Source organism: Lepidochelys olivacea, assembly GCF_965140295.1.
Source record: "Lepidochelys olivacea isolate rLepOli2 genome assembly, chromosome: 7".
Lineage (NCBI taxonomy): Eukaryota > Metazoa > Chordata > Testudines > Cheloniidae > Lepidochelys > Lepidochelys olivacea.
In genome coordinates, this window is record NC_140417.1 from 120,860,455 (window position 1) to 120,887,036 (window position 26,582).

Here is a 26,582-nt window from a genome sequence, read left to right on the forward strand (position 1 = left end):
ATCTTAAAACAAAAAAACTTCAAATCCAGACTCCAGCGAGAAACTGCTGAATTGGAATTCATTTGCAAATTGGATACTATTAATTTAGGCTTAAATAGAGACTGGGAGTGGCTATTTCCTCTTGTTTTTTCCTACCCCCCCTCCCCCAGATGTTCTGGTTTAACTTGGATTTAAACTTGGAGAGTGGTCAGTTTGGATGAGCTATTACCAGCAGGAGAGTGAGTTTGTGTGTGTATGGGGGTGGGGGGGGATGTGAGAAAACCTGGATTTGTGCAGGAAATGGCCCACCTTGATTATCATGCACATTGTGTAAAGAGTTGTCACTTTGGATGGGCTATCACCAGCAGGAGAGTGAATTTGTGTGGGGGGGTGGAGGGTGAGAAAACCTGGATTTGTGCTGGAAATGGCCCACCTGATGATCACTTTAGATAAGCTATTACCAGCTGGACAATGGGGTGGGAGGAGGTATTTTTTCATATTCTCTGTGTATATATAAAGTCTGCTGCAGTTTCCACGGCATACATCTGATGAAGTGACCTGTAGCTCACGAAAGCTCATGCTCAAATAAATTGGTTAGTCTCTAAGGTGCCACAAGTCCTCCTTTTCTTTTTGCGAATACAGACTAACACGGCTGTTACTCTGAAATGCTGCCTTGAGTTCACCACTGAAAAATCAGAAGCTACTTTTGAAAATGTTAGTTTAAACCCCTTTCTGCTTCCATTAACTTCATTTTTATATATAATATAGTGCAATAGTACCTAGAGGCATTGAATCATGATTGTACTAGGTGTTGTACATACCCATACAAAGATGTGGTCCTGGTCCCAAAGAATTTACAGTTTTAATGTTAAAGGGTAGTAATACTTGCCTACGTCATGTGGGTTTTGTAAGTCCTAATTAATATAAGATATCCTAAGATGAAAGGGGCCATAGATGTGCAGAACATATGGTAGGTGAGTTTTGTTTCCGTGTGTTATGATTTTACTTAAAACATTTGAGTTAACATTTACAGTGCAGTTTTCAACAGATGGTGAGAGAGGATGCTGCAAAAGTCTAAACTGAGGACTGCTTTTGGCATGTGATTCAGAATAAGATGAAATATTGTAGTATTTAGAAAAATAATGCAAATAACTTGTCCTCCTATGGCTGAGCCAAAGGAGTACTGACAAAATAAGTAGGGCTGTGCTGTGTGTTAAGATCTCTTGGAATGCCAAGACCACTTGTTTCCTTGATTACTGCAATTCTCTTACAGTGGATGATGGTACTGGGGTCATAAACTGCATCTGCTGGAAAAATCCCAGGGAAGCAGAATGGCCTTTGTCAGGTAATGTATGAGTACATAACACTTTTCAGCTATGACTTAAAAACACTGCAATTTGTGTCGTTTTTTTTTCAGATCGGATGATAATTTATCAAGTCAACACAATAGCAAATTGCATTCACAGGCACGAAGAATATTTACAAGTACATCCTATAGCCTGGGCTGCTTTGAGATACTTACCCCGTAACATAACTTCTCCCTAGACAGTCATCTTGTGCTGTTACTAATGGTGATGCCAACAATAACATTGCATCCATAACCATTAGAACCTTTGTTTATCAGAGTGATGTAGTGTTTCAGTTTGACAGTACAAAGAATTTTCTTCCCATTGTGTGACCTCATCTGGTTTAAAAAAAAAAAAAAAAAAAAATATCCTGGAAACTTGCCATTTGTTACAGCTGCAATTTCCAAACTGAACCAGTTGACTTCTGTGGCCTGTTCTGTTTTTTCTTTGATACATCAGGCGTGTGTACCCTCAGTTTTTCAGTTTGTGTGGATATTTGTTTTTCCTGCTCCCACATGCATGTGACCATCATTCACTGTCTTGAAAATAGCATATAACCACCTGAAAACATGAAGGAAATAGTTCAGTGAGCTGGACTGTTCCAAATCTGCAAAAAAGTGGTGATGCAGTCCTTGCAGATCAGTGGTAGTGAAATACTTTACTTATGTCTGGCTTTTTTTCCTAAGGCATTTCCCCCCTTGCTACTCCCTTAACTGTTTTACACTCAGATTAGGGGTGTGGCAAAGTCCATTCAAGTCTTATACTGAGTTCAAGAGGCTCTCGATCAGACACATTTATAACCCTTGAAGTCAGTTATACATTTTGGGGGGGACAAATTCTCTGCTGGAGTAAATGGATGGAAAACTTTTGAAGTCAGTGGAACTGTGCCCATTTACATTAGTAGAGAATTTGGTCCTATGTGTTTAACAGAGCTGATTTTAATGCATGTGTCACTCCCAAATAAGTATATCAAGGTAAAGCATTAATTTCCAAAATGTAATACCGCAATAAGGCTGCCAAGTTTCATCTGGAAGGTTTATTAGTCTGTGTTCATTCTGAGCATATTTGACAAAAGGGTAGAAGCACCATTTGCTAACCTGATCTATATTCTTCGAATAATCTCTTTCCATTGGTTAAAATAGCTTATAATTTATAAAACCATCTGTTGAAAGGAACAGGCAGACTCTTTTCCAGCCTGCTGCAGCCATGATTGTAGCTGCCAGGATCATGCTTTAGGTTTCAAACAATTAAGGAATCAGCTTGACTCTCAAGCAAAGGTGTTACATAAATGTGAAGATCTTTCAAGATGCATTCATATCATTACAGGCACAAAATGGCACCACACGAATACTTTTGTGTTACCTCAGATGACTCAGGCTTTCACTTCTATATGAAAGCTCTGCTGATTTTGCTCAGCCTAACAGTCTGGAAGGGATGCCTAATTTACAATTAAAATCTTTCTTTTTTATCACAGTTCAGGGTATGTTCCTGGTGAGAAAGTCAGATGTGTTTTTCCATGAAGAACAATACCTGAATGGTTTTAAAAAACAAATATGTAAATGCAGAGCCTTAAACTAAAGACTGACACGTCTGGGATGTGCTGCCGGGGAACTCCAATGCTGCTGAGCATGCTGCCCTCTTTAATAAGATAGCACTATGAAACTTAGGTTCTTCTTAAAGTTCTGTCCCTGTGGGTGCTCCATTTCAGGAGTCTGCGCATCCTGGCGCCATTGATCGGCAATCTTCAGTAGCAGTGTCCCTCTGGATTGCACATGTGCAGTGATTGTCTCGTGGTGCCGTTGGCGCCACATCTATCACACATGCGCCCTGACCTCCTCAGTTCCTTCTCAACTGTCCTCAGCCTGAGATGGAGTTCTATAGCAGCGTCGATGACAACGTAGGAAAATAATTAGGAATAGTTTGAATTAATTAGTGATATTTAAGTTTTAGTTCAATAGTTAGTTTCCCATCTCCTTTTTCCTTTTGGAAAAAAAAAATTCCTCTTTACACTTCAATCAACCGATTCACCTGCCTAAGTTTTATCCCAAGCCCCATGGGAAAACACAAGAGGCTGTCCTAAATACTTTAGACATCAGGCACGCATTAATATTCTACCTGGACAGAACACAACCCTTTCAAAAATCCCCCCAACTTTTTGTTTCCACAACCAAATGTTCCAAGGGCTCTGCAATATCCACACAGAGACTATCAAAATGGATCTCCAATTGTATCCATACATGTTATCAACAGCACAAAACAGAACCCCCACTAGGGATCAGCGCCCATTCAACAAGATCAGTGTCTACCTCAATAGCTTTCTTAAACAACGTACCAGTGGTAGACATATGCAGAGCAGCCACCTGGGCCTCTGAACACACGTTTACGAACCATTATGCAATTACTCAAGGTTCAAGCTCAGACACAATGCTCGGTCTCGTGGTGCTAGCCTCCAGTATGCATACAACTCCGAAGCCCCTTCCACCCACACGAGGGTGCTGCTCTTCAGTCACATAAGTGGTGCACCCACAGGGACAGCCCTTGAAGAAGAAGAAAAGATTACTCACTCTGTGCAGTAGCTGAGGTTCTTCAAGATGTGTGTCCCTCTGTGTGCCCAACTACCCACCCTCCTCCCCTTTACTTTGGAGTTCGCAATATGGACTCTACTGTAGAGAAGGAACAGAGGGCATCGGGTCGCACGTGCGCTTGATGAGGCTCCAGCAGCTCCACGAGACAATCACTGCACATGCATGACCCAGAGGGTCACTGCTACCGAAAATCTCCAATCAACAGTGGTGGACGCACTGACATCTGAGGTGGAGCACCCACAGGGGGACACATCTTGAACCTCAGCTACTGCACAGGATGAGTAACCTTGTCGTAGCTGATCTTCTCTGATAACTCTGCCTTGAAATTGTGACAAGGAAAGCATCGTTCTATGACTTATCTCTGATTTCCCAACATCTTTTGAATCAGGACTAGACACATCTTGCAGCAGTGATCTTGCTGAACAGATGAAGAAGCTCCAGGAAGAGGTGCTCCAGAAAACCAAACTGGAAATTGGGGATGTTGTCCGGGTCCGAGGTCATATCCGAATCTACAGAGAGCAGCGAGAAATTCAGGCTTCCACCTATTGTGAGCAGTATATGTTTGTTTCTCTTAAAAAAAACAAAACACAACACTTAAGTGAACTTGTGACAAGATCACAATGTTGATATTAAGTTATTAGCTTCTCTTCAGCTTTATCTGAGAACATTTCATACATCCTATGTTTTATATGATTTCTGATCTAATACTTCTGCATTGTAATTTTTGGGGTCAAACTGAATGTGTTTTTAATAAGCAACATAATATTAGTTCCACGGTACAGTTCATTGAGCAACACATCTCTTCTTTGTAGGTGTTCTAAAACAGTGATTCTCAACCAGGAGTACACAGAGGTCTTACAAGGGGTACATCAACTCATCTAGATATTGGCCTAGTTTTACAACAGTCTACATAAAAAGCACTAGCAAAGTCAGTACACACTAAAATTTAATAGAGACAATGACTTGTTTATACTTCTCTGTATACTATACACTGAAAAGTAAGTACACTGTTTGTATTCTAATTGATTTATTATATAATTATATCAAAAATGAGAAAGCAAGCAATTTTTCAGTAATAGCGTGCTATGCACTTTTGTATTTTTATGTCTAATTGTAAGCAAATAATTTTTAAGTGAGGTGAAATTTTGTGGTACACAAGACAAATCAGATTCCTGAAAGATGTACAGTAGTCTGGAAAGGTTGAGAGCCATTGTTCTAAAAAAAAAAAAAAAACACATACAATTTATTCTTGAAGATAACCATAATGCGTATAAGGATGCTATCCAGATACTGTGACTTTTGTTATGGTGGTTTCAGTATTCAACTTCGGTTTTCTTTGACTTAAGAAAAGGACTTTCCTAAAGTGTTGCCATGTGAATTGTGGATCATTTACACTGCATTTCACCCAGAGCAACATCACTTTGGAAAAATTGGTGACAGTTGTCACAACCTGGTCCAGTCACATTCTCTAGACAGACACTAATTTGTTATAATGGGATCCAACTGCTCAATCCCATATGCTGAGAAGCCACCTGTGTGTGGATAGTGACTGGTCACAGTTCCTAGTTCTGGACCCTGGAACAAGTGCCACAGCCCTCCCAAGGCCCCCAGTTGTTTAGACATGTTCCCCTTCCCCCCACCCTAGAGTTCATGTGGCTGTGTGAGCTCTGGTTTATTGCATCCTTCAGGGACCACATGACAGTAAAGCATGGAAACACAGGCTTAGCAAAGGAATTTCTTAGACTGACACTCTCTCACACTCACTCTCCTTACTCTTGGAAAGCACAGGAGAGTTCTAGATAAATGGAAAACAAGCTACTGAATGGAATCCTTTTCTGTCTGATCCCAGCCCCTTTTGAGAGTCTCTGTATTTGATTCATGTCCATTAGGGAGGTAAGGTCCCTTCTTCTGGGCAAGGGCGGCAGAGCCTGCCCAAAAGTGGCGGTGGGGAAGCCTGGGGCCAGGGCCCCCCGCCCTTCCTCTTTTTTGCCCGAGGCCCCACCCCCAGCCAAGCTGGAAGCTGGAGCGGGCTGGGAGGGCAGGAGGGTCCACGGCTACGTACAGCTGCCTGTGTGCTGTGCACGGCTCTTATCTGGACCTGGCTCCCATTGGCAGGGGCTGCAGCCCGGCCATGGTAAAAGCCACATCACAGCTGTGGGGTGGTGTGGACCCTCCTGCCCTGGGCAGGGGAGGCCCCTGTGGGATGGGGACATAAGCCGGGGGCTGCTCTCGACCCCCACCCCCACCCCACCTGAGGCAGGTGGAAGGTCCATGGCCCCCACAGCTGCCCAGGCTCCCCTGCCGGGCTATAGCTGCTGGCTTGGCTGGGAGGGACAGAGGTGGAACTCCACCGAAGTGAATAGGCCAGGTCCCCCCCCTTTCAAAAAGTGGGAGGGCCATGGCTCCCTGGCCCCACCTATTCCCATGCCTCTGTTTCTGGGTCTTCTGTTTGACTCGGAGAAGCATATCTTTTAAAACAGTCTCTGCCCTTCTGTCAGATGGGCAAATGGGGAAACTGCAGCTCTTCCAGCCATGTGCTCAGGTTAGGGAGGAATCCAGCTCCCCTTTCTCCCCAAACAGGTTTCTGTGCAGAGACTACCTGCAAGGCCTTACAGCTAGTAACTCATTGTTCCACCTCTGGAGGGTCATTCAGTGCTGATGACCTCTTGATCGCTTTGTCGCACCTTCCCACACATAGCTCCTCCCTACATGTCAGCTTCCTGCTATCTAATGTGTGATCCAATTCAGAGTGACTGTAATAAATGCAAACAGTGTTCATAAAACCAATTCAAAATTGGACACACCCATTCCCCAAACTATCATTTGCTTTTTTGCAAGGTAAAAAGCACTTCGTTTGTGATAAAAAGCACTTTTGGTTAAGTAATAACATAAAACATTTTTTTCTTTATAGTAGAATAGCAGAGAACAAAATGTGCCAGCTATATTTGGCATGAGAAACTCTCTTGTGCTGCTCCAGTTTATATGTAGCAGCTCAGCTGTACTCATCTAGTGAATTAATATCAAAACCCTGGTCATGGTTTGTTTGTTTGTTTTCTCCATATCCTTGCAGATAAAGTGGATGATCCTATGTGTGAGGTTCAGATTTCAAGGATGTTGGAGCTCCCATGCCTCTATAGAGAAGTTTATGATAAGCCTTTCAAAATGCCAGAGGAGGCACCGAGGTAAACAGGACACTTAGGTTGGTGTCCAGTCTAGGTGTGAAATACCCACAGCCCTTAGCAGAAGTTAATGTGAATCTCCATCGTGGAGATGAATGTCATGGTAACCAGATTAAAAGCAAAGCATGTTGTGCAGTGTGCTGTTGCACTGGAAAAGGCTGGAAATACTTTGGAAGCAGCATGCTCAGCATTTAGGGCAGGGGGAAATAGTTGGATAGCCTCCTCTGATTAACAAAATTTTGACTGGCTGTAAGGAGCTGCCCTGTTGACTTTCATGGCCAAGGTCTTTTGTGGTGGGAGACCAAAACAGGAAATTAGAAGACATCTCCCATCCACCCCACCTCCATGCATCTGCATCCTCGCCCCACCTCTACCCATACATACCTAAAAGTATGAACTAATTTCTTTGGAGGGTACAGCCCTTTGACACAATATTCTTTGCTACAGCCACTGGTGTGTACAGCAAATGTGAGAGTCTGTAAAAACAGTTAGTGAGGAATATGGACTATTCCTGAATGTGATGAAAACAAAATGCATATGCGTTGACACAGTTAACGAAAACAGGATGCAAGTGGGCATGATGATTAACGGAGAAGTTGTAGAGGCAGCAGATTAATTTAATTATCTGGGATCATATATATCCAGCCAGAGAGGCTGTTCCAAGAAAGAAAACTAAGGATTGGCTCGCTAAACTATGGCCTCCCTTAAGTGTGGAAAAAATATGGCATCTCAAAATGTATAAAGGTCTGACTGGTGAATAGCCTAACTTTCTCCATAGAGATTTATGGATGTAAATCATGGGAAGCTTTTCTGCTCACAGGAAAAAAATGTAAGCTTTTGAAATGTGGTGCTGGCAAAGGCTCTTGCATATCTCCTGGATGGGGGGGGAAAGACAAATATTTGTGCTCAAAATATTATTGGAGAGAAGCAGACCCTAATGTTGGAAATCAACAGATGCAAACTTATGTTCTTTGGTCATATTAGGCATAGAGATAGAAATAACCTTGAAAAAGTTATTATGGAAGGCATGGTGGGGGGATGACCAGCAAGGAGATGGATGGATGGTGGGTGGCAGATCACTGGAAAGTCAGCTGCTGAGTGCTTGCAGTTAGTGATCGATTGTGAAGATTTCCGAGAATTCTGCTATAATGTCACCGATATTCGGACATAAATCCATTTATATATGTTCTTAGAGCTCTTTAGAAATTTTGAAAGAGGGGAAGCATGTGTATGTGTCAGTCACACCCAGGACTTGTCTATGCTACAGATGTTTGCTGGCATAGCTATGCTGGCGAGTCCCCTGGTTGGAGAGGCAGCGTAAGCCAACAGGATTTTTTCGGTTAGCATAGTTGAACAACACTAGATATGCCAAGACAAGCTCTATTCTATTTGCAGAGGTGCATGTACACCTGGGGGTGAGGGGTTGCTCCCAGTGCAATGCTGTGTCAAAAAAGCTAATCACTATTCCTCTGCCTATACATTCAAGGATAGGAATAGGAGGTATTTTACTTGTGGTGGTTAACCATTAGAACAAACTACCAAGGAGCTTGATGGATTCTTCATCTCTCTTGAAGTCTTCAAGTCAAGACTAAGTGCCCTTCTAGAAGATAATCTTCAGCTAGATGCAAGTTATTGGAATGCATACAGGGCTAGCTAGATGAAACTTAATGGCCTGTTGTTATATACAGGAGGTCAGACTAGATGATTTGATGGTCCTTCTGGTCTTGAACTCTATGAATATTTTGTGATCAGCCTAGCTCTCTCAACTGGTGTAAAGCTCCTTTTTCTAGCCCTGATGGGTTGAAAGAGAGCAGATATTTAGACCTGTCACTGGTCCAGGAATGAATGTCATCCTGTGCCTCAGATCTGCGTAACTTTGGGGGTAGACATTCCTCATTTTGGTTTTGTGGATTGGGTGTGGAGGGAGAATAAAGGAGAAAAGTGTTTTTCTAGCAGAGTTAGGTGGGAAAATGACAACTTGTAGTTCTTCCCCCAAGTTTAAGATGTTAGTAGTACCTGTGAGGAAAATATAGGTTAGCAAGCAGAAAGAAGGTGCAAAATGAATACAATTGGTCACATAAGTTTTCCTACTTTGTGTGAGCATGTCTATAAATGGTCAAGATTTTCAACAATGGATGCCTAAACAAGTAGCTGGATCTCAAAAGGGCTGAGCACCCAGCGCTTCCATTGACTAGAATCAGAAGCTTTATTCCATTAGAAAGCTATGAATCCCCCTTTCCAATGGTCTGATGTCTTTGTTTCTTGACACCGTAGATCATGAGAGATCAGACCTTAAAATCACAACATTACTATATCGCCTGTCTTCTATGGGAGCTGCCAAATACTCGGCACACATGAAAATCAAGCTGTTTATTTCAGAGCCTAAATAAGGATGTAGGGGTGAGATTTTTCAAGAGCACCTAAATGAATGAAGTACACAAGTCCTATTGACTTCGGCTTAGGCACATTTGAAAATCCCACCCTCTGAGCTGAACTTCAGGTGCCTGTTTTTGAAAAATTTGGCCATGTACTTTTTTTGTCTTGTGACCAAAGCTTTGTATCCCTATAGTGCCCCAGGTGGTCTGAACCTTAGGAGCTCAATTGACTTGCTGAGCGAGAAAGTTAAAGACTTCTTATTGGAGAACAGAATTCAGACCTTTTACCAACAGGAGCTGGAAACAGTTGACAATTTGGTGTCACTGGCCAGTCAGCCTGTGTCCAGGACTGACTCTCAGCTGGTAAGTGCAGTAACTTCTGGCTTTTGAATGTTGAGTAGGGAAAATGCTTGCTAGCAGATTTGTGCAAGTGGAAATGTCTTGGGTTTTCAACCATCTCTACACATTTAGGTGCCAATTCCTGATCTTTAGCTGTAGGCATGAATTATTGACAGTACCTGGGAAGCCCTGTAACTTCAGACATTTAAAATGGGGCTGGAGAACCGAGGAGGAAAACTCTGTTGTAGGGAACAATATTATGCTAGCTGCAGGGGTGTACTACATAATCTAATAATGGCTCTGTTCAAACTCTAACTTTCATAAATCTGTGAAAACTAGATACACAGTGGAAATAACCGTGTATGAGATCTCTTGAAGGCACTGCAGCAGTTTGTGGGACAGGCCTGGGTAGTGCTGAACTTGTTCAAGGAGAGAGGATTGAAGCACAGTATATTAAAATAGGTTTAAACTTACAAAGGAGTGGGTGGACATCTGCTTCCTATTACAAGTTCTCCTTGTTGGACATCTCCAGTTGTGCAAGGCCAGGGTTGTGGGATGGAGTGGAGATCAGAAGCCTAGATCTAATTGGAGTCAGCTGTACATAAAGAAACTGAGAAAAGGGACGCTTTCCAATAATATGCTAGTGTGGTCTCTGGTTTTCATTTTGATGCTGGCTAAATGGTAAAATGCATGTGTATCATGCTGAAAATGTTATGATATTGAGATAAAAATCACAAGCCAGATTCTCAACTGGTGAAAATTGGTGTCTCTCCATTGAACTTAATGGACTATACTAATTTACATAAATTGAGGCTCTGGCCCATGTACATATTAGTAACAGAGCTAAGGATTTAATTATATAACAGCTGAGAGTATTAAACCTGATTATTAGTAAAGTTGATTCACTTTTGCATTTCACTGTCCCTAGATGGGGAAAACTGCATTGATAGGTTTCACTTTCTGGTTCTGGTGTGCTAGAATAATACTCTGGCTTTAGATTTGCAACACTGTAGAGGGACATTTAAATCTGAAAAAACTTCTTCATTGAATTCAAATAATAATGAAAACTACCTCCCACAGTTTTGTAAACTGCTTCCTGGTGGTTGCTTCCTGGAGACCATTTATTTTCTTTTGTCCTCTTTTATTAAAGGAGCTTTTGTTGTTGTAGTATTTTTAACAAAGCAAAGAGGAATGAATATTAACAGGAGGCCTGACAGTCTGTGGTCGAGAAACCAGTATAAAAACATCAAAGACAGGATTGGGCATAAACTTTTTCCAAACCAGCTAAAAATAATTCAGACTGAAAGTCCATAACCATCTGGATTATAGAAAGGAATGATCATTTTATTAAGGATGAAAAGTTCCAACACTGAAGTCATAGCATTCATAGAAGGAACAGGATAAATGGTTTACAAAAGCCATTCAGAGTACAGAAAGGGGTGTGTGTGTGTGTGTATATATATATATGTGTGTGTGTGTGTATGTATATATGTGTGTGTGTATATATATCAGTGCTCATTACGGTGGAGTCATGATGGGGGAGGAGAGAAGGAGTTGCAATGGGTACTACCATAATATAAATCCCTGTTGCTGCAGCTGTTGGTGCAAGTGGCTTTTATAAATCCCAGGGAGTCAGATACCCAGTCATTCCTCCTGAAAAACAGCGTTTCTCCCATATGCCTTTCACCATTAATCCACCTTACAAAGTGTGTGTTTGTAAAAAGGAAAACCTGCAATTGTTCTGTGATGGACACATCTTCAAATCTGCTCCTGCTAATGCCCATTTGTAAGAGCATTAGATTGCCCATCTACTCAGTCATTGGACAGCGTCCATTTCTTGTAACCTGTAAAGGGCTGAGTAGTCCTCAACAAAATAAGTCCAATGGGCCTGACTCTCCATTGTCCTGGCAACCATTTGCACTAGTGCCAAGTGGCTATAAAGCCACTATAGAAGTGATATATATATCACTTCTTATTTTGGTAATGTCTTACATCAACTTGGCACCAGTGCAAATGGTTACAGAAGGGACAGGGCAAGAGAGAATTGGGTCTAATATTTGAATATGGAGTTAAAGTGTTATACAAAGATGCCCAAAATGTAAATCTACCAAGCACACCCTGATAAATGATACTTGTTTACTATTTGCACTTAATGTAGACACTATAGGACTTGGTTAGATTTTGATATATATTCGGTTTCTTTTGGTGATTCTCATTCTCTAGCACAAGGTTGCACTGTTTAGAATGTTAAAGACTGAAAGGGGTTAGGGTTAAAAATGTGTTTATTTAATAAATTGATATTCATATTGGCTCTTGCTAACAACATTGTTTTAAAAAAACTTGGAGACCTTCCCCCCATAAGCGGTGCCCCTTCTGTTTGAGTGATATCACTTCCCCCATCAGTTGTTGAGGAAAAAAGTGAGTTTCAAAAATAGACAAGATAAATACTGCAGTGAGGATTACAAGCAGGAAGTAGAGACAAATGTCACCCAGTATTTAGCATGACCACAAAGACCCCAAGTCCAGCTAAGAGTGCTACTGTGTTTGGCAGATGAACGAGAATTTGGTTCTTCTTTGAATGAAAACTATATATAAAGTTTATCCATCCAGTTCCTGAACTGGAATAAATAGCTCCTTGGTGTGGCTCGCAACCAAGTGGCCGCAGTTGTATCCTACCCTGTGGTTTAGTTTCCTGAGTTAAGCAGTTTTCTTTGTACCTCCTCCATTATGAAGCTGTACAGTGTGCTCTTTTAATAACACCATCCCACTTGGTAATATGTCACTAGTTTGGACAGCTCTTTTGGAATTGTACTTTCCAGACCTGTCTGTTTATACTTTCCTTGGTCTGATTATAACCTCAAGGTCAACAGGGACAAATACTTAGAACAAGGAATTTAAAATGCTGTTTATATTTACTCCAGGCCTGGGTTTCTTGCGTGTCCTGCTTCATGCATATGCTTGATACTAATGTGCTTGTCTATCAGCTTCCTGGCATAGATTTATGTCCCCCTGTGGAGACAGTAGTGCAGATATGATAACAAGATGACATTAGGCTTGACAGGCAAGTCTCTCTTACTGAACTTGTCACCCACTCTAAGCCCAGGCTCAAGCTCCATGTGAAAAGCAAAGAGAAGTTGACACAAACAATACCACGTGCCATTATACCAGGATACTTTAATACCCCCAGGTGTGCTGTGTCTTCAACACTCTTCCCAAGCAGAGAGGATAATTCGTGCACCACTGCACACCTTGACCTATTATTCCTTGGATAACTTTTTTGAAAGGCATAAGGTGAGAATAATTGGCTACACAAACTCCAACCTGTGGTGCAATATGAGGCCACTCGGCTGGGAGGATGCTATTTAAAGCACAAAATTGACAGACTTGGATTCTATTGCTGGCTCTGTCACAAGCTCTATGTGTGATCCAGGGAAGTCGTTATTTAAACTCTGCCTCTGTTTCCCATGTGTAGAATAGGGATAGTGGCCTAAACTTACAAAAGTGACTGGCGATTTTGAATGCCTCCATTTTTAGGCACTCAACTGACATACTGTAAAGGGGCCTGATCTTCAGATCCCTGTGTTCTTAGCACTTTTCTGAAATCTGACCTCTTTTTAATATGTCTCAAGTTGAGCACCCTAAAACCGAGGAACCCAAAATCTAGTCACTTTGACAATGTAGCCCAGTAATCTCGCCTAACTCATGTGGAAACTGTGAGGATTAAGAATCTGATCCAAAGCCCACAGAAGTCAATAGGATTCTTTTTCAAGTACTTTAGATCAGGCTGTAAATCACTAATGTTTATAAAATGCCTTGAGATCCTCTGATGTGCTGCTCTATAGAGGGATAAAGTATTATTAGATGAGCCGTTTTGCAGGACTTCACAATGTTAACAGCCACCTTTTATTTCTCCAGTTGTCAAGCCTTCATCCTGCTTCAGGAGGAGGGGCAGGAATGTGATATCATGCAGGGTTACCTGCCCACAGATTCCTTGTCTGATTTGTTATTTGTTATACCCTCGTACACGCACACAACTGTACAGTTGTACAGTTGGTGTGCTTGTACCAAAGAAGACTCAATCCCTGCCTATAAGAGCTTAGTCCAGTGGCACAAATGGGATGCTATACAGCCCAATACCAAAAGGTGTATGGTCACTGTAGCTGTAATGTTTTGTGGAATAGGCATGAGGTGTCTTTGGAAGACAAGAGCTGAAGGGTTTGAATGTGCATTGAGAGGCTTATTCCAAGCAGCCTGAATGGCATGAAACAAAGCACAGTCTGGAATAGGAGTAAGGCCATTATCTTTGAAAACTCATGGCGATCGGGGGAGATCCCGGACGACTGGAAAAAGGCTAATGTAGTGCCCATCTTTATAAAAGGGAAGAAGGTGGATCTGGGCAACTACAGGCCAGTCATCCTCACCTCAGTCCCTGGAAAAATCGTGGTGCAGGTCCTCAAGGAATCAATTCTGAAGCACTTAGAGGAGAGGAAAGTGATCAGGAACAGTCAGCATGGATTCACCAAGGGCAAGTTTTGCCTGACTAATCTAATTGCCTTCTATGACGAGATAACTGGCTCTGTGGATGAGGGGAAAGCAGTGGACGTGTTATTCCTTGACTTTAGCAAAGCTTTTGATACGGTCTCCCATAGTATTCTTGCCAGCAAGTTAAAGTAGTATGGGCTGGATGAATGGACTATAAGGTGGATAGAAAGCTGGCTAAATCGTCAGGCTCAACGGGTAGTGATCAATGGCTCCATGTCTAGTTGGCAGCCAGTATCAAGCGGAGTGCCCCAAGGGTCGGTCTTGGAGCCGGTTTTGTTCAATATCTTCATTAATGATCTGGAGGATGGTGTGGATTGCACCCTCAGCAAGTTTGCAGATGACACTAAACTGAGAGGAGTGGTTGATACGCTGGAAGGTAGGGATAGGATAGAGGGCCCTAGACAAATTAGAGGATTGGGCCAAAAGAAATCTGATGAGGTTCAACAAGGACAAGTGCAGAGTCCTGCACTTAGGACGGAAGAATCCCATGCACCGCTACAGACTAGGGACCGAATGGCTCGGCAGCAGTTCTGCAGAAAAGGACCTAGGGGTTACAGTGGACGAGAAGCTGGATATGAGTCAACAGTGTTCCCTTGTTGCCAAGAAGGCCAATGGCATTTTGGGCTGTATAAGTAGGGGCATTGCCAGCAGATCAAGGGACGTGATCACTCCCCTCTATTCGACATTGGTGAGGCCTCATCTGGGTACTGTGTCCAGTTTTGGGCCCCACGCTACAAGAAGGATGTGGAAAAACTGGAAAGCATCCAGGTGAGGGCAACAAAAATTATTAGGGGACTGGAATGCATGACTTATGGGGAGAGGCTGAGGGAACTGGGATTGTTAGTCTGCAGAAGAGAAGAATGAGGGGGGATTTGATAGCTGCTTTCAACTACCTGAAAGGGGATTCCAAAGAAGATGGATCTGGACTGTTCTCAGTGGTAGCAGATGACAGAAGAAGGAGTAATGGTCTCAAGTTGCAGTGGAGCAGGTTTAGGTTGGATATTAGGAAAAACTTTTTCACTAGAAGGGTGGTGAAGCAGTGGAATGCGTTACCTAGGGAGGTGGTGGAATCTCCTTCCTTTTGAGGTTTTTAAAGTCAGGCTTGATAAAGCCCTGGCTGGGATGACTGAGTTGAGGATTGGTCTTGCTCTGAGCAGGGGGTTGGACTAGATGACCTCCTGAAGTCCCTTCCAACCCTGATATTCTGTGATTCTATGATTCTATGAAAGCCTATAGGAGAGACACCTCGATGGTGGGTTGGAGGAGGTGAGGCCACAGATACAGGCAAGAGAGGTCTTAGGGGTTACTTTGAAAGTGAAGTTCCTTTTTGTGGAAGACCATAGAAGGGACTGGGGGAAGGAAAATAAAAGGGGCTTTTGGCAGAGGTGTCTGAGATTGACTGGAAGGTCAGCAACAGAGGAGCCGTTTGCAGTAACGAAGAAAATTACCAAACCATGAACTAAGTCTAAAGGTGAAGAGGAAGGGACATATTCTGGGACACTTTATAGAGAAAAATGGCTGATTCCTTCCTGTTTCTGAGTTCCCCTGTAATTTTCTGTGCCAATGCCCTTCTACCATCCATTGGGCCTACCAAGTCCCCTGGAAGGGCGGCTGTCCCAGGGAATACCTGTTGTTGTAGGCCTGTTCAAAGTGTGTCAAAGAGGCTTCGATAAGCAGGAACTGTTGCTTTTTTTTCTTGCATTCGAAAGCCTGTTTCTGTTTGTTCAATTCTGTCAATCTCTCGTCAAACATCCTTAATAATTCTCTTTCAGTATCCATCCAAGCTAAGCCATGTGTCAGCTTACACAGAGCATGTTCCTAATTATCTCCCTCTGACGGGATCTCAGCATTAGACCAAACTGAATAATTATCACACTCCTTTGGAGATTTTTGTCTCTCTCACTCTGATTCATTGCTTTCACATTAAAAATTGATTAGCACCTTGCAAGAGGCAGTTGCTTTGCTAGTAGTTTCTCCTGCTGTTGAAGGTTTATTCCAGCATCTAGAAGGGGAACATTTCTTCCCTTTTGTGGAGAAGTGTGCGTGTGTGTGCATGTGTGGAGTGGGGAGCCTGTGCTTTCCTGTGAGAGCCCGAATAATTGCCCAATCTCCCTTATATCATTCTCAAACCCATCCATCCAGACCTTCGGTAAAAAAGCCAGTAAGGGCTTGTCTTTGCTACCAGGGAGATCGATGCTGCTGCAATCGATGCAGTGGATATCAATTTAGTGGGTCCAGTGAAGACCCTCTAAATCGATGGCAGAGCGTTCTCTTGTCGACCCTGGTACTCTAGCTCTCCGAGAAGAGTAAGGGAAGTCGACTGAAGAGTGTCTTCTGTCGACGCAGTGCAGTGAAGACACTGGGGTAAGTCGACCTAAGCTATGTCGACTCCAGCTACGTTATTCACATAGCTGGAGTAGTGTAACTTAGGTCAACTTACCCTGGTAGTGAAGACAAGCCCTTGATGTGCTTCCTCAGTTGGCCAGAAGGGTCGCTGTAAATCAAAGCAAGTTTCTTTCTATGCCTAAAAAAGGAGCCACATTGTGAACACCATGCTTCCAGCCGGTAAGGGCATGAGAGACGGGTCACTGAAATAGTCTGCTTGCATAAAATGATGATGTCTGAAAGAGAGAAGGGACGAGAATGATGGGTTTGGCAGGATGGAAAGTGAGGTGCTCCTAGAGAAGAGTAGGTACTGGTCTTGCCTTTTCCTGCCTATGTGGCACACTCTTGTCTCCTACCCCCATTTACTTTCCCTCCCTTACTTGGTATCATCCATTTCCTTCTACTCCACTTACTGTCCTTCCATTCTTTTAGCCCTCCCTACTCCCTCACTTGCTCTGCTCTTCCTGACTCTCACCATATTCCCTTCACTCCCTATCCACGTCTTCCTCTGCAAATCCCATCACTTTCTACATTGTCAGTATAGATCCCTCGATTCTAGGTCTCCTCTTCACTCCACAAGCCCCTGACTTCTGTTTTTGTTCTTCTTGCTGCCATGTTCTTTCTCTCCCTAATACAGCCCTTTGTTCCCAACCCTCTCAAAATTACTCCCCTTAACACACTTCCTGTCTTCCCCACAGTTCTCGTCACCTTGTATGCATCTCTTACCCTTTGCTGGTGAATAAGGAAGTGTTATTTACCCTTTCACATAATGCAAGAGCCAGGAGTCCCCCAATGAAATTATAGGTAGCAGGTTTAAAACAAATAAAAGGAAGAATTTCCTTGCACAATGCACAGTCAACCTGTGGAACTCTTTGCCAGTAGATGTTGTGAAGTCCAAAACTATAACAGCGTTCAAAACAGAATTAGATAAGTTCATGGAGGATAGGTTCATCAGTGGCTGTTAGCTAAGATGGTCAGGAATGTAACCCCATGCTCTGGGTATCCCTGCTCTCTGACTACCAGAAGCTGGAAGTGGACAACAGGGGATGGATCACTCAATTCCCTCTAAAGCACCTGGCATTGGTCACTGTCGGAAGACAGAATACTGGGCTAGGTAGACGATTGGTTTTACCCAGTATGGCTGTTGTTATGTTGTTTCCCTCCTATTGCAAAACCTGTGTTGTCAACTCTTGCAATATGTGTTTGCTTTCTTAAAGACCCAGCTCCTGGAGTCATGTGAATGGGAATCTTAGCTTTTGCAATTTCATGGCTTTTTTTTTTTTAATTTGTAAAAATTTCTCCATGACTGTAGAGGAAATCTTGAAAAATGACCTGCGTGCCATTCTAAAGGTTTAAAAAAAAAAGGCAAATAAAAAGAAATATATTTTTATTTATAAAATCTCATGATTTTGGGGGCCCTGACTTGTGATTTTTTTGAATACTTGGGGTTGGCAATATTGCAAACCCCTCATTACTATTATTATTTGTATTACTATAGCACCTAGGACCCCAGGTCAATATCCTGTTGTGCTAGGCACTGTACAAACACAGAACAGAAAGATGGTTCCTACTCAAAAAAGCTTAATTCTAAGTATAAGACAAGATAACAGATAGATGGGTGAGCACAAGGCAGCAATGAGACAATATTGGTCAGTCTGATGGGTAGTGGTCTTAGCACATCAGCAGCTTAACCTCTCTTCCACCCCTTCCATCACTCCCTTTCTCTCCTTCCACAAGTCCCTTCTCCCTCACCACTCCCATTCCCTTCCTTCTCTGGGAGACTGGCTCAGTACTGACTCGGGGAGAAGAGTGTCCCCATCCCTCAGGTTCTTGTTGGAGGTCACCTATGCAAAGCACTGATCAATCCACCTGCCCTTCCCACCTAGCTTGTGAAGTCTGTCAAAATCAGAACCTAAGTGTGTGTGGCTGCAGCTGGAGGAGTCCATCAATCAGTCTCCTAATCTGCAAGCATTATAGCAGTCTTGGGGTTTGCAGTGTTCCAAAGGAAGGAATAGGTGACTGTATGTGGCAGCCATTTCAGCAAAGAATTAAGAAGGCAATAGATGACTTGGGTGGTTCTGCTGTCATGCAGGGACACACCTGTGATTCCCTTCTGGCCTGAGAATCTATTCTGCATATAATAGATATAACTTATGAACTCTTGAGCTAGAGGAACTGGCTTGGCTTTAGTAAGGAAGATGTCTAAAAACTCCGACATACTGGCTCTACTGAAATCAAAGGGAATTTCACCATTGACTTTAGTAGGGCTAGGATTTCACATGTTGTGTATATGCTGTTTGTTCCTTTTTTCCCATCCAGGTGGATTCAAAAAGTGAACCCAGCTCCAAACAGATTCACCGTGCATTCAAGGAAGCAATAAAGGTGCTGCAGGAAAAAGGATTGGTTTTCCAGAAATCCAGTAGCTCCAAGGATGTATATCATGTAAGGAACTGAATTGTAATTATGGAGATGTGTAACCAGAAGTCATGAATGTCACATCAGGCAGGAGGCATTCTGCAATATGATTGAATCACATAGTCCTAGAGGCCCTTTCAACAGGGTGAGGTGGACCCTGTGGGGTCTGTTTACATGTTCAGAAGTTTTAGCTCTCTTCATTGCTTCTTCCCCTCTTGAGTATCTTGTCAGTTTATTTGTGTACATGTTTGAGAGAGCTGGACAGCTGCTGCCTCTGCCTCTTGGTGACCAGCAACTGCAGTGGACATCCCTTGCAACCACACACATTTAGCAGATGTGATCACATAGTGAGACCATCCTGCACATTCCCAGAGGAGAGGTGCAAAGTGGCACCCTTAAGGTCCACTGGCACTAGATCTATCGAGTGAATGCAAAGGGAACCACCGCCTTTGGTCTAACCTAGTTTCAGCTAGGAGTGGTTCTCTCCTTACCTAGAGGTAGCACCCTGACTCCCTCTCCACTGGGTTTCCAAGTCCCTTTGAGTGACTTCTTTATACTAGTAGGTGCCTTATGTTATGACTTTCTGAGATGCAGAGGCTGAGTCTCATGTTTCTCTCCTAGAGGAACTGTTGAGGCTAATAAACTGCATAAAGCTGACTCATGTTAGGATTTAAGCCATTACCTTAAAATCAATGAAATCTGGATTTTTGAGCTCTAGTGCTCATGAGAATGAGAGACTAAGAGCAGGGGCTAAAGCCAGCAGTCACCGAGACAGGTGCTATGTAAGTTTCCTACTTGCAGTTCTACCACATACAGCATATACACAGTCCTTTCAGCTCTGCAGCTGCACCTCAGTCCTGACCTGCAATATTGTCTGTTATGCAGTGCTGAGCCTCTCCCATGCAGCTCTGCCAATGCACGTTAAACTTGCTCTACCACCTACATTCCAGCACTTATGCACCCTACACAAAATCCAGCTTTGCCTATGCAACTCAGTCCTAGCCTGCTGCATCCCAGGGTGTTCCAGACCTCGGTCCTCTTTCGTTAGGCTGCCTAGTTACATGCTGGCTTGGTGATGCCCAACAGAGAATGGGACCTATCAAACTCATATTCCCCTGTTAGCTGAGGTAGGATTGGAACCCCATGCTCTAGAAATAGCAGACTAGTGCACTTACATGCTGCATTGCTCACCTTCCTTTGGGAATTATTCTTATATCCTGTCTTTCACCTAATTGTTATTAATATTGTTTGTTTATAAAAAGAATAACTTTAAGAGAGAACTGACTGTTTTTGTATATAGCACAAATGCAAAAGTGCAGTCATGGTAAAGGTTTCAGAGTAGCAGCCATGTTAGTCTGTATCCGTAAAAAGAAAAGGAGGACTTGTGGCACCTTAGAGACTAACACATTTATTTGAGCATAAGCTTTCGTGAGCTACAGCTCACTTCATCGGATGCATGCAGTGGAAAATATAGTGGGGAGATTTTATATACACAGATAACATGAAACAATGGGTGTTACCTTGCACACTGTAACGAGAGTGATCAGGGAAGGTGACCTATTACCAGCAGGAGAGCGGGGGGGGGGGGCGACCTTTTGTAGTGATAATCAAGGTGGGCTATTTCCAGCAGTTGACAAGAACAGTAGGAGGGGAAATAAACATGGGGAAATAGTTTTACTTTGTGTAATGACACATCCACTTCCAGTCTTTATTCAAGCCTAAGTTAATTGTATCCAGTTTGCAAATTAATTCCAATTCAGCAATTCTTCAACAAAAAAACTTCAGAAACAGACTCCAACCAGAGACTGCTGAATTGGAATTAATTTGCAAACTGGATACAATTAACGTAGGCTTGAATAAAGACTGGGAGAGGATGTGTCATGACACAAAGTAAAACTATTTCCTCTCCTACTGTTCTTGTCAACTGCTGGAAATGGCCCACCTTGATTATCACTACAAAAGGTTCCCTTCTGCCCCCCCCCCCCCCCCCGCTCTCCTGCTGGTAATAGGTCACCTTCCCTGATCACTCTTGTTACAGTCTGTATGGTAACACCCATTGTTTCATGTTATCTGTGTATATAAAATCTCCCCACTATATTTTTCCACTGTATGCATCCGATGAAGTGAGCTGTAGCTCATGAAAGCTTATGCTCTAATAAATTGGTTAGTCTCTAAGGTGCCACAAGTACTCCTTTTCTTTTTAGTCATGGTAAAGTTAGGCTAGCATGTACCTTCATAGTTCGTGTGTTACAGGACAGACTGCTGTGAATCAGCAATTTCTCTTGCATCTTCTAGGTGACTGACCATGATAAGGAGTTACACAATGTGACCCTTGGTGTTGTCAAAGCAGATTGTCGAAAATCCAGGCGTAAGTAGTTGTGTGGTCTGGTTTCTGAGCCAGTGCAGACCTATCATAGACAACCGTATCTCCTCCTGCCACTCAATTAGAATAGCCCTTTCCCTTTGTTCCTGAACCCAGTCTCGACCTCCTTCTCTTCTTTCTGCAGCCAAAAACCTGGTGCAGGGCAGGCCTAGAGTTGTCTTGAGCATGGGAGCTGGTGACAATGCGAAGCAGGGAGAAAGTGCCACAATTCTGAAATGAGCAGCCACTGTGAATGCTGGAGACTTGGATCTGAATCCAGTGGAGGATTTAGGTTTCAGAAGGAACATAGTCAAATGGGGCTAGGTCAGCCCCTAGTGGTTGGTAGCTTTACACTGCTGAATAAATAGGCAAACCTTGTCAGCTGTCAGGTTTCAGAGTAACAGCCGTGTTAGTCTGTATTCGCAAAAAGAAAAGGAGTACTTGTGGCACCTTAGAGACTAACCAATTTATTTGAGCATAAGCTTTCGTGAGCTACAGCTCACTTCATCAGATGCATATCGTGGAAACTGCAGCAGACTTTATATATACACAGAGAATATGAAACAAAACCTCCTCCCACCCCACTGTCCTGCTGGTAATAGCTTATCTAAAGTGATCATTAGGTGGGCCATTTCCAGCACAAATCCAGGTTTTCTCACCCTCCACCCCCCCCCACACACAAATTCACTCTCCTGCTGGTGATAGCCCATCCAAAGTGACAACTCTTTACACAATGACAATGACAATCAAGTTGGGCTATTTCCTGCACAAATCCAGGTTTTCTCACATCCCCCCCACCCCCATACACACACAAACTCACTCTCCTGCTGGTAATAGCTCATCCAAACTGACCACTCTCCAAGTTTAAATCTCTAAGGTGCCACAAGTACTCCTTTTCTTGTCAGCTGTGTCAGTACAGGAGATGTCACAAAAGGGGTAGTGTGGACTGAGCTGCCTTTTCTAAGGAGTAGATTTTAGGAAATCTTTAGGTGAAATTGATCCCTATGCCGTGGGCCCATGCCCCATTTAAGACCATAGGGTGAAATCCTTACTCCAATGAAGACAATGGAAAAACTTATTTTGACTGCAGTAGAGCCAGGATTCATCCACAGACCATAGGCTTTAAGTGATGGATAGACTCTGTGGTCCCTGTGCATAGGGGTCAATTTCACCCTAATTAAATCAATCTCTTAGCAGACCATGTGCCTGTAAAATTGCCCCTTTCTCCCAAATCCAGTGTGTCAATGCCATGGCAATGACTTGTTTGGTTGAGGTACCTGTCCTAATGATAAATGTGCATTTGCTGTAGTGCTTTTTTTTTTTTTTTCCCTCACTCTCATTCCAAAACCCTTGGCAGAATGTGACACCGGGGGATCACTCACTCATCGCTGAAATGCAGCCACTTCTGGGCACAGTATATAACAGCATGGTATAAACTGCTCAAACACTGTTTGTAGTGTTGTTGTAGACAGGTTGGTCCCAGCATATGAGAGGGACAAGCTAGGTGAGGTAATATCTTTTATTGGACCAACTTCTGCTTGGTGGAAGGTACAAGCTTTCGAGCTACACAGAGCTCTTCTCACCCCTACCTTGTCTAGCTAGAACATGTCAGCTGTTCTGTGCCAGCGGCACTAAACTAGCTTTTCCAGGAGGGAATGAGAAGAATAATTGCTCCAGTCATTCAACTGGGGTAACTTGGCATGTCTGAATATAGTTGCCTGATGTACCTGGACACGAACATTAGTGCTGCGAGTAGCCTATCTCTGCTGATGCCTACAGGAAGTCTGCCAACTAAGGATGACTAGACAGAGGGACAATTGAAATAGCTGATGTTTTTATTTTAAAAAAAGACTTCCAAATGAGTTGGAACCATCCAGCTATGCATGTACTGTAGTTCCACTGGTTAGCTACCTTGTACTGTCCACCTCCTACCCTCACTTCTCGGGTCTTGCCTTAAATTTGAATGTAAATTTTTGAAGGCAAGAGCTCTCTTCCGTGGTGGGTGGGTGGATGGGTGTGTGTGTGTACTGCACCTAGCATACTGGAGCCCCAATCCTGATATGAGACTTTGGGTGCTACTGGAATTCATTGAACATGTCTCTCAGAATTATTAAATATCCCAGAAATTGTTAGGGGCTCTGTTTTCATCTCTTCCAGAAGACGGCACCTTTGGCAACATAGTGCTCCTACTGGTATCTTGGAGCATTTGGTTTGGTATCTATTACTCAGCATCTGCTCCCCTCTCCATTACTGCACTACTATCTGAGTGCCTCACAGCATTGAGCAGACAGGGAACCAAGGCACAGCGAGATTAAGTGACTTGGTCAGAATCACAGAGTCTGTGGAAGAGTCAGGATCTCCTAAGTCTCATTCCAGTGCCTTAATCACAACGCCATCCTTTCTCTCCTGCATCCAAGGAAGGAGTAACAACTAGTGCAATATCAACTCTGCTTCGTGAAGAACCTGAGTTTTCCTGGCAGGTCATTCATCTGCATACTGACCAGGCTTGATTCTGCTTAGTTTCAGATTTGATGAAATTACAGCTGCAGGATGCTTGTCTCCTGGATTTGAGAAGGAAAAAATACGTCCGCTTAATTTGATCAGTGGCTAATTTGATTTTTTTTTTTTTGACTCAGAATCGTGGTAAATTATTTTGTATTGCAAAGGACACAATTTCAGGTCTGTTTTCTATCACTCTGTTGGCTTTCTGTAGGATTGTTTGTGTAATATGGTCACTGAAAATATAGAATTGTCATGCAACCAACTGGAAAGGCTGAAGTTCTCTTGGAGATCAAAGCAAAAATAGCCTGTGGCCACAAAAAATGGATAAAATAATGTGTGGTCAATGTTGTTGACTTTGAAGGCAGTTCTGGGCACTATGCTGGCTCTCATATGCCCTCTGGTGGTTGTGGGTAACCAAACAAACCACTTGGAACTGAGGAAACCTACTTTGAGGTGAGATAATTGAAAGGCACTAACTCAGCAGCTCTTACTAGTTGAAAGAAGCTGTGGGAATTTCTTTCAAGAAGGGAAATCTTTGTCTGTCCAGTCTTCGGTAGCTAATTACAGTTATCTTTCTGCTAACTCTTAAGATGAACTATGTCAGACAGCCAGTTTGTAAATATGATGTGGGTTATTGCTCTATAAGCCAACATCCTGGAATGAATAAACTCTTATGCTATATGAGTCCTAGCATATGATTAAATGAGGTTCCCGTAAAACTATTCTATAATACACTTAAAAGACAGTCCTGGTCCAGAACAAGTGCAGTCGCAAACGACCAAGTTCACAACAAACACCCTTTGAGAGGCCAGCTTGGGACTGACAGCATGGTCTAAAGGCAGCTAGAATTGTCATTAGAATTTGTCTCCAGAAGGCATGACAAAACAGAGGGCTTCTAAGACAGCTTCTTCCCTAGGTTGAAATCAGGACCAGGGAGGGCTCTGTTTTATCACCTGTGTTGCCTAATATCTACATGAAACTACCTGGGGCATCCCTGTATCAATTAAAGAAAAGGAGTACTTGTGGCACCTTAGAGACTAACCAATTTATTTGAGCATGAGCTTTCGTGAGCTACAGTTCACTTCATCGGATGCATACCGTGGAAACTGCAGCAGACTTTATATACACACAGAGATCATGAAACAATACCTCCTCCCACCCCACTGTCCTGCTGGTAATAGCTTATCTAGAGTGATCATCAAGTTGGGCCATTTCCAGCACAAATCCAGGTTTTCTCACCCTCCACCCCCCCACACACAAACTCACTCTCCTGCTGGTAATAGCCCATCCAAAGTGACCACTCTCTTCACAATGTGCATGATAATCAAGGTGGGACATTTCCTGCACAAATCCAGGTTCTCTCACCCCCTCGCCCCCCTCCAAAAACCACACACAAACAAACTCACTCTCCTGCTGGTAATAGCTCATCCAAAGTGACCACTCTCCCTACAATGTGCATGGTAATCAAGGTGGGCCATGTCCAGCACAAATCCAGGCTTTCTCACCCCCCCCCCTTTTTTTTTTCCCCGGGGAGACACACACACAAACTCACTCTCCTGCTGGCAATAGCTCATCCAAACTGACCACTCTAGGCAGATGACTGCCAGCTCTATACCTCGCTCATCTCTGCCAATGATAGTACTGTTGTCTGCTTATCTCAGAGCCTGGCTGAGATCATCCTGTGGATGGAAGTCAGAAGGAGGAGGGTAACCTTATGAAGATCATTTCAGCATCTCCCACTAGAGGGGGAATCTGCCCCCAGATGGTCAGGAGTGATTCTGGGCTGCTCAATGCTTCTGCACACACAAGGACCAATGGCAGCCAAAAATGTCGCCTTCCCTCTGCCTACTGTTGGATGACGAGCTGGGTCATACCTTCATGACTTAGATTGGGCCATTGTAGCATGTTGTATTTGGGAATGAATGCTCTGGCCTTCTTAAAACAAACCTCCAACTCATCCGAAGTGCAGTCACCCATCTCTTTAGCAACACTAGCTACCAAGAGCACATTATCCCAAAAAGAAAAGGAGTACTTGTGGCACCTTAGAGACTAACCAATTTATTTGAGCATAAGCTTTCATGAGCTACAGCTCACTTCATCGGATGCATACTGTGGAAAGTGTAGAAGATCTTATATACACACAAAGCATGAAAAAATACCTCCTCCCACCTCACCTTCCTGCTGGTAATAGCTTATCTAAAGTGACCACTCTCCTTACAATGTGTATGATAAGCCCACCTTGATTATCATACACATTGTAAGGAGAGTGGTCACTTTAGATAAGCTATTACCAGCAGGAGAGTGGGGCGGGAGGAGGTATTTTTTCATGCTTTGTGTGTATATAATAAGATCGTCTACACTTTCCACAGTATGCATCCAATGAAGTGAGCTGTAGCTCACGAAAGCTTATGCTCAGATAAATTGGTTAGTCTCTAAGGTGCCACAAGTACTCTTTTCTTTTTGCGAATACAGACTAACACGGCTGTTACTCTGAAACCTCACATTATCCCAGTATTCCATGTACTGCACTCATAGAATGTTTGCTCCATTTTAAGAAACCAGTTAAGACTCTC

General features: G+C 43.1%; 1 protein-coding gene across 3 annotated transcripts in view; it reads left to right on the plus strand.

Moving 5' to 3' along the window:
- Positions 1–26,582, plus strand: part of STN1 (STN1 subunit of CST complex) — a 66,744-nt gene that overhangs the window by 37,827 nt on the left and 2,335 nt on the right. Inside the window, exons 6-12 of one of the 3 annotated variants that reach the window (XM_084634687.1) lie at positions 1,253–1,324; positions 4,299–4,457; positions 6,981–7,092; positions 9,659–9,827; positions 19,050–19,172; positions 21,441–21,513; positions 23,665–26,029. In XM_084634687.1, coding sequence (XP_084490813.1) covers positions 1,253–1,324; positions 4,299–4,457; positions 6,981–7,092; positions 9,659–9,827; positions 19,050–19,172; positions 21,441–21,513; positions 23,665–23,822 — 866 coding nt within the window. In that variant the 3' untranslated portion in view covers positions 23,823–26,029. Of the gene's footprint in view, positions 1–1,252; positions 1,325–4,298; positions 4,458–6,980; positions 7,093–9,658; positions 9,828–19,049; positions 19,173–21,440; positions 21,514–23,664; positions 26,030–26,582 lie in introns of those variants that run through there. The other 2 variants (XM_084634686.1, XM_084634688.1) reach the window with 2 other exon arrangements.